The sequence below is a fragment of the Salmo salar genome, chromosome ssa04, assembly GCF_905237065.1.
Source record: "Salmo salar chromosome ssa04, Ssal_v3.1, whole genome shotgun sequence".
NCBI classification, from domain to species: domain Eukaryota; kingdom Metazoa; phylum Chordata; class Actinopteri; order Salmoniformes; family Salmonidae; genus Salmo; species Salmo salar.
In genome coordinates, this window is record NC_059445.1 from 61831453 (window position 1) to 61840118 (window position 8666).

An 8666-nucleotide genomic window follows, 5' to 3' on the forward strand; every position below is an offset into this window, starting at 1 on the left:
CTTTAATAACACTGCCATTCAAGAAGACCCCATTTCATAGGAAAAAAAGCACTATTTGGAACTCCGAGGGTGTTAATCATGCAAACACATTTCTAATTGATTGTGGCACAGTGTCAGTGAGATTCAAACCTATTATTTTCTGTTCTCTACTCATGGAATTAATCCACCGCGTCACCAGGATGGCTCTTGCATGCCATATGTCTTTAACTCATACAAAGTTGATCATTTTAGTCTTTTCAAACAGACCCCATTTAAAGGAAACAAGCACTCATTAAGACCAGGTGTGGTAATTAAAGGGTGTGGCCAACACACCTGAACACACTTAACAAGATAGAGGATAAAGGGAGTTGTGTTGATGCTAAGAACAGAATGTATACGTTTTTAAATAACATTCTTAAAACGTTCTTTGAAAATGTTTTCTTGTGTTTTTTATTAAAACGATTTCTTAAAGCTCCCATGCAGTTTTTTAGTTACATTATGTCTAATAAAGTAACAAAAATGATACTTTATGTCTAATAAATCACTGTGTGTGTTTATTTAAAAAATAAATATAACTCCAAAATATATTTTTTATTTCCCTGAGCCTCCTTGGGCCACTGAAATGCTCCGTCTGATTGTGTGGGCATTAGAAAACAAAATGTAATATTTACATATACAGCCTGATTGGCTAATAGGATGGTCTAGAGCCCACCCTCTTACCTGTTCAAAAACCAACAAAGGCACATGGTATTCAACTTCTCAGTTGGACCCTTAAAGCAACAAACTTTCATAGGTGTGTAGGCAACTTTTTGTCATCAAAACAAAAGGCATGCATAATGCACATTAATTTGCTATATCATTGTTATACTGTTTTCAATAGGTCACCATAAGATTTACATTTAACATGTCATTTAGCAGACGTTCTTATCCAAAGCGACATACACAGTTAGTGCATTCATCTTAAGATTGCTAGGTGGGACAACCACATATCACAGGTATAGTAAGTACATTTTTCCCCGATAAAGTAGCTTTTAGCAAAGTCAGAGCTAGTGGGGGTCAAGTGCGAGTGTTAGTTCACGAAAGGCAGAAGATGCAGGACCAGAACAGCCTGTTTGCATGGTGGACCATCCTGGCCTACACCCTGTCTGTCATCTATTCATTGCACAGTTAGCTATTCTAAGTATACTTAGTGTAACGAAGAAGCAGGTGCAGTCAGTGAGTTTAATCGGAACAAGCATAGCATTACTACACAAACAGGCGTTGTGTCTGAACATGAAAACAGAAACAATACAACAGAGTTCTAGATAAAGGGGAAGTAATCAGGGTAGTGATGAAGTCCAGGCTTGCCTAATGATGGGGCGCAGGTGTGCGTAATGATGGTTGCCAGGACTGGTGGTTAGTAGACCGGTGACGTCAAGCACAGGAGCGGGAGTAGACGTGAAACTTAGTATTGCTTGATGTATTAGGCTTCTGAGACGCAATGGTCAATAGTATAATCTTCAGTATCATCACAAAGTCTGTTTCACTATTTTGCAAAAAATAATTTGTCATGATACTCGAGATTATAACTTATTTAAATGTTTCTAATGAGTAAACACTCTGAATTCTGTTGTTGAAAGTAAATAAAGTAACCAGACTCCCCGCTCTGCTGATGAGTATTTTCATCCCCTCATGCAGGAGTAATACATGATAAAGGTCTAGTCTTCATAATTATTTTCATTTTTTAATTGTGGTTTATCAAGTGCTGGAGCACCCTCAGCACCCCTGGGTGCCACACAAGCAAATCACATCATATTCTCATTTCTATCTTTCCTGTAACAAAGCCAAGAATTTATAGAGTAGTCCTCAAGTACATTGACGTTTGACTATTTCTGTTCTGACAATCAGCCAAATGTTAGCTTTGGCTTTGATCTGTTTGTGCTATATAGCCAACTCTTATGTATAGCCAAGCCAACTGCTATGGTAACACAACATTTACATTTACATTTACGTCATTTAGCAGACGCTCTTGACAACTATCATACATTAGAAGTTAGAAAGACAGCATAAACAGATCTGGGACCAGGCTATAGCTTTTCTACAACCTGCACCAACAGCTTGGTATGTACAGCAACCACCACCAGCATAAACCTAGGAGGGTTAAACCTAGCCTTCCCTGTAGCTCAGTTGGTAGAGCATAGTGTTTGCAACACCAGGGTTGTGGGTTCGATTCCCACGGGGGGCCAGCACAGAAAAAAATGTATGAAATGTATGCATTCACTACTGTAAGTCGCTCTGGATAAGAGCGTCTGCTAAATGACTAAAATGTAAATGTAAAAATGGTTAGGAGGGAACCAGTTCAGCTGCTTCTCTGCCAGTCAATGTTTACCTGTCTGTCCTGTCTGTGTGTCTCATACTCTTCGTCCTAATCTTCACCAAGTAGCTCCTCATCAAAAGCATCTTCCTCTTAAGTCCATGACCTCCTGTTCCTCATCCTGCATTTCTCAGCGATGACCCTTTAGCACATAAGAAAGGGGATCATGAAATGGAGGGACTTGTGTAGCTACAAGTTATCAACCTGTTGGCAAGGTGACAAAGTTACATTTTATAATCCTAAAGTTTTCACTCTCACATTTGAAAATATGTAACATAATTTAATATCTGATAGTTCATAACTGAAATAATATGACAATGTATGCCTGTAGCAAAGTCAAACCAGCTAGACATCCAGCCTGAGCTTTCATAAGTCATATGATCTATCATAAGGGTTATACATTCATTCTTGCATTCAACATCCTGAAGGCTTACTATTTTTTAGGAATCTTATCACAGGTAAATATACACCTAATGAGATATCTCGCTAGCTAATAATAAGAGCTACCCTCTTTCTTTTTTCTGGCTGGCAGGCTAGTAGCTAGAAATCCAATCACACGCCAGTATTTTTATTTTTAAAAACATTTTTTAACCTTTATTTAACTAGGCAAGTCAGTTAAGAACAAATTCTTATTTACAATGACGGCCTACCCCAGCCAAACCCAGACGACGCTGGGCCAATTGTGCGCCGCCCTATGGGACTCCCAATCACGGCCGGATGTGATACAGCCTGGATTCAAACCAGGGACTGTAGTGATGCCTCTTGCACTGAGATTACACCGCTGCACCACTCGTTTTAGCTCTAATACCTAATGACAAATACTCTTTAAATTGTCAATTTGAGCATTTTATTTTGTATAGTCATCAAAGAAAACAGACATAAAAAACACAATACACATGCTAAATCAAGAAGGATACCTTGGTCCGTTTTGGGTGAATGACTGACTGCAGCTTTAACAACAGTCAACAGGCTAGCTACCATTGGTAGCTAGCAATCTAGCTATCATTATTTGAGGATACACTATAGTTGGCCTGGAAATATGATGGCATTGCTAAAGTAGGCAAGCAATTAGTAGGAGATAACTTTGTCATCATTATCATGTCACCAAATTGACTTTAGAGAGATAGCAATTGTCATAACTAGAAAAGTTTGCAATGCTATCTTTAGCTAGCTAAAATCCAGTACTGTCCCTCAATCTTCAGCTAGCTAGCTAAAATTATTCTCCATCTAAAGTCAATTAGGTGACATCACGGTAATGACAAAAGGTTGTCCTACTAGTGATTTGCCTCCTTTAGAAATGTCATAGTTTTTCCAAGTCACTATAATGCACTTTAAACTAAATCCTCATCAGTGCATGGTGGCTCAGAGAATGCCATTGAGTAGCTAGTAGAACATTCTTTCAGGCATCAGTCCTCACAAGAACGTTCAAAACAATATTGTGACGAAGCATCCAACCCATGAATAGCATGTCCTTCACTTATAATTGAAAATAACTATCCATCTAGACACTTACTTCATGAATGGTTGCTGTTGCTGCAGATTTCAAGATCCATGCGATGCTTGATGGAGCTGCTGGGAAATTCACGTGTACCATGCTCTTACCAAGCTCTAAGAAACATATGGTTCTCAGAACATTATGTGCTAGCTGGGAAGTGTTTATGCATGTCACCCATTTAGAAACTTGAAAGCTGGCACATTAATTTCACTTTATTGTGACTGGTACATGTGGTTTACATACCACAGAGGGGTCCCAATGCGCAGCTCCAATACAAACCCAGCTTTTTATGGTGAAATGTAACTGTGGTTTCAGCTCCACGGGGAGACGTGCTGCCAAGCCATGGACAATGTCTGCGCAGGCAGGACGCAGGCACCAGCAACAGGGAAGAGAGGATGATAAAACCGTAATGTCCCTATTTAAGGATAGGCTGGTGGGCTGGACCAGCCCAAAATGTAAATATCATCATTGTTAAGGCCTAATGTGCAATGATGAGGTATAAATGGGTCTGCAGCACATTAGCAGACATCTGCTATACTGTACCTATTCAACAAGGATAATGCCATGTATTCTTTAGCTTTATAAAGACTGAACTTTTGAAAAGCCTGACATTTTGACTGCCTGTGTGTTATATTTGGGATACGCAGAGAAAAATGCCCTTAAAGGCAGTGTCATGACATCGTTAAAACTCTGTCTCTCTCTTTCCCGCACCATGGAATGCTGTCACCCCATGTAAGTTATTTTTGCTGGAGCTGATGTTTCATTGGAAAACAGAAAGTTCAGCATAGCTTCACAAACACAGGCAGGCAGAGTGGCCTGGAGGCGCTGACTGTTTTCCACCTCAACCGAGGCTGCAGGTTAAAAACATATTAACGCTTTTGTCAAAAGACCACACATTTGGTACAAGGCTTAACTGTGTGGAACACACAGCTTTTAGTTCACATTTTACTCAAGCATTTTGTATTCCACAAATGTGACAGAACACTGATGCAATGCAAGGACAGAGTTATACATGAAAGGGCATATAAAATTAACAGCTGATGTCACTTGGGAAAATATGACTAGTTTTGCCAGTGAGAGCTTCATACTGTAGGTGGGTCCACAAGGTCATCAAAGTCCACTGAAAAATAAACAAAAATTAATAAAATGTAGGAATGTCACCCAAACTAATGATATATTTATTTTATTCATACAATATATTCTTGCATCTTAGATCATTATTACCTCAAGAAAATGACCACTGTAGAGCTTGTCAATTTGAAGAGGCACTGTAGAAAATCTAAATCAAAACGTTTCAGGCAAAATGAATATTTTCAAAGGAGGTATTTAAACCAAAACATTTTTATGCTATTGTAGAATGTCTTTGCTTTGCTCATGTTTATGACAACTACCCCTAACAATTTGACATATGTTGTAAAGTAATGGAGATAGTAAAGTCATCAGTGAAAATATATAAATTATTAATGTCAATTTTTCATAAAAATATGAATTTTCAAAAGGCACTTGTACATCTCAACAGGCCCTATATTCATAACTCATAACTCTTTAGTACGTGCGCTTACATACAATATACAAAAACTTATGAAACACCATGAAGAACCTGCAATTAAATATACAACACAATAAATAAACTTACAGGGGGGGAGCATAAACCAAATATTGATACATCCATGCAAGTTCTCTTTTGCATTCATGTTCAGTTAGTTAAGCAGAAACAACCAACTTTATGGCATGCTATACAATAAATGTTCCCTTTAGAAGCTTATCTGATTCTGCTTGTGCACCAAACTGTGTGGTTTAACTGCAAGCAATTTGGATAATGTCCCCAAACGACAGCAAAAACACTGTCACTTTCAGGTATTGCTACTCAACGAACATCAGATGTAGTCCAACCTGAGCTTTTCAAATGATCACATAACAAAATAGCCTCCTTTCCCTTTGGCATTGTCTTTACAAAACACTTTGAGAAATGTCACTTGAAGTGTCAGACGTGTGTTGGGCTCTCTATGTAAGAGTCTGTTTTGGACATGTGGAGCACCACGGCTGGGCCCTTATAGTGGCAGTGGGAGCTGCTGCAGCTGACGCTGCCACAGGGCTTCCTGCTAGTCCGCACTGCCAGCTTCCTGTTGCACAGACCCTGCCAGGTCTGCAGGGTCTTGGAGCTCCACACCCACACACCGCTGGTGATGCCCACCACCAGAGACATAAAGATCTTCAGCATGAATACCGCCACGGTGGGCACCGACTCCTCCAGGGAGCAGTCCTCGTTCCGGCGTCCAGGGAATGAAACACACTTGCTCTCCAGAACCTGGAACTTCCAGTAGTCCATGTTGAGCCTCTCATAGAAGTAGCATATGATGACGCAGGTGGCGGGCACCGTGTACAGGATGGAGAACACACCGATCTTCACCATCAGCTTCTCCAGCTTCTCCGTGTTAGTGCCGCCTGTCTTCATTATCTTGCGGATGTGGAAGAGCGCTACGAAGCCCGTGAGGATGAAGGAGGTGCCAATGACCAGGTAGCAGGACAGAGGGATGAGCACAAAGCCAGTCAGGGCGTTGACATCCATGCTGCCCACGTAGCACAGCCCTGTCAGCTCGTCCCCGGCCACCTTCCTCATGGTGAGGATGACTATGGTCTTCATGGCTGGGATGCCCCAGGCGGCCATGTGGAAGTAGCTGCTGTGGGCCTCGATGGCCTCGTGGCCCCACTTCTTACCAGCGGCCAGGAACCAGGTGAGGGTGAGGATGACCCACCAGATGGATGAGGCCATACCGAAGTAGTAGAGGATGAGGAATACGATGGTGCAGCCCGTGGACTCCAGCCCCTCCTGGATGATGTAGAGCTCGCCATTCTCCCGGTCACAGGCGATGTTCTCGGCCCCGGCCACCGAGCGGATGACGAAGGCCACCGAGTAGACATTGTAGCACATGGAGAGGAAAATGATGGGCCGCTCTGGGTACTGGAAGCGCTGCGGGTCCAGCAGGAAGGTGAGGACGGTGAAGGCGGTGGAGACAAAGCAGAGTGTGGACCACACCGCCATCCAGATGAAGGCAAAGTCCTTGTCCTGCTTTGACCAGAACACGTCCACTGCAGAGGAGCAGCGTGGGGCGCACGACTGGCTCTTCTCCACGTACTGGAACTTCTTCGGGTTCTTGCAGGAGCCCAGGCTGGTGCCAGAGCGCCCGCTGGTACCTGAGCTGGGCTGCCTGGGTCTGGGGGGCACCGGGAGCATGCCCTCCCCCTTCTTGGTCTCCTGCTTTGTGTCATTCTCAGGCGCCTCCATGCACAGGGAGTTGGGGTCGTTTTTAGTGGGTAGCTTGGAGCAGTCCAGTGAGTCAGGCCAGCCGAAGCTGAACTTCTCCATGATGGGAGAGCACTTTTGCCTGGCCTGCTCACACATTGGTCGGCAGGCAGGAATGGTGGTGGACACTTTGTCAGTGCACATGGGGACGTAGAGGGAGCAGAGGAAAAAGCGCAGGTGCATGTCACAGCCATATTCCACGAGAGGGGCAAACTCATTCAGTTTGATGCTGGCCTCTGCTTGGCTTGCATATTTCATGAAGTTGGGCATTCTTGTCATATTGTAGCCAATGCCCTGGCACATGGGGATGGTGATGGGTTCGCATTTTGCAGGTCTGCCTCTCTCTAGATCATAGGCTCCGATCTCCAAGCTGGATGCAGCAATAACAAGTTGGCACCACAGTAAAATGGCAATCCTCAAATTAAAAACATCCATGGTGATATCAGGAAAGTGTATGTATCACGAAATACTTAACGTATTAAAACAGAAAAGAAAAGTTAAATATTTCAGCCCATGAGAAAAATTTATTGGAGGAAAAAAACTGTGGCTGTAACGATTCCAGATTGATGAGTTGGTGCCAAACGTGTAAATTTCCCCACTGTCAAATCTGATGAAAACAATGTAGCATATCCGTGCGTTCCAAGGTGGCGAGAGAACTTTAATACTGATTAAAGTTATCTCCTATGATCAAACTCCGCAAAACGTTTTTCCTGGGAACAGTATGCGAATTACAAAGGGGAATAAAAATGTGCTTGTTGTTACAGTTCCAAATCCAGTCGATTTTTTAAAAGCACGATACGCTTCACATGTTTACCAAATTGAAGGCAACATGCTGTGAAAGTTAGAATAGAAAACAATGAGTCTATAATATACCACTGGTAGCACGCATATTACAATCTCAAAACAGGCAGTTGAGTTGAACCGTTATTTGCCGTAATAATCCTCGGTAATGTCCTTATTTTCCGAATAGATTTTTAGATGACAGGCAATTCAGAATCCCATGTTAGTAGGCTCCTGTTTGTAACCACACAAGCGCACAGCACGGAGGGATACTGGGTCGTTTAAAAATAGTCAAATTGTCCAGCTCTGTCTGTCTTGCTCTCCCTCAATCGCTTGAGTGCATTATCTTTTTCTGTGCTCTCTCTCTGCCTCTTCAATAACGGGGCGGGAATTAAGTGACGAGCTTGTGTTGCCCCGCCTAAAAAAACTCAGAATCAAATTACTTTTTCTTACTGGCTTTACGCAGAAAATACGAGGTGGGAATTCAATTATGGGCCAAATTCATCTATTGGTCACCTAGCGCGGTTGATGTAATGAAAGTGCGTATATTACTCCCTGTTAAAACATTTATTTTTATCGACATTCCACGCGGTGGCCTTAAGTGAAAATAGCTTAGGTTGTTGTCACAAGCTTAGGTTTTGTGCATCCTGATGGTGAACATTTACTAATATTTGAGTGCCAATCAATCTATGGTTCAGTTTATTTTCACCATTAAAATTAATAACAACAATTATATACTCTACATTTCAATTAGT

The 8666-nt window shown here is 42.2% G+C and overlaps 1 protein-coding gene across 1 annotated transcript; it reads right to left on the reverse strand.

Moving 5' to 3' along the window:
- Positions 1 to 4024: 4024 nt before the first annotated feature.
- On the reverse strand, positions 4025 to 8262 carry LOC106603626 (frizzled-9). The gene is made up of 2 exons (XM_014197515.2): positions 5052 to 8262; positions 4025 to 4947 (listed from the first exon to the last, which is right to left on the reverse strand). The coding sequence occupies exon 1, from the start codon at positions 7564 to 7566 to the stop codon at positions 5812 to 5814; it is 1755 nt and encodes a 584-aa protein (XP_014052990.1). The 5' UTR covers positions 7567 to 8262; the 3' UTR covers positions 4025 to 4947; positions 5052 to 5811.
- Between the last annotated feature and the right edge of the window lie 404 nt (positions 8263 to 8666).

Excerpts from the sequence above, each read along its gene's own strand:
- LOC106603626 (XM_014197515.2), bottom strand. The coding sequence starts at position 7,566 with ATGGATGTTTTTAATTTGAGGATTGCCATTTTACTGTGGTGCCAACTT.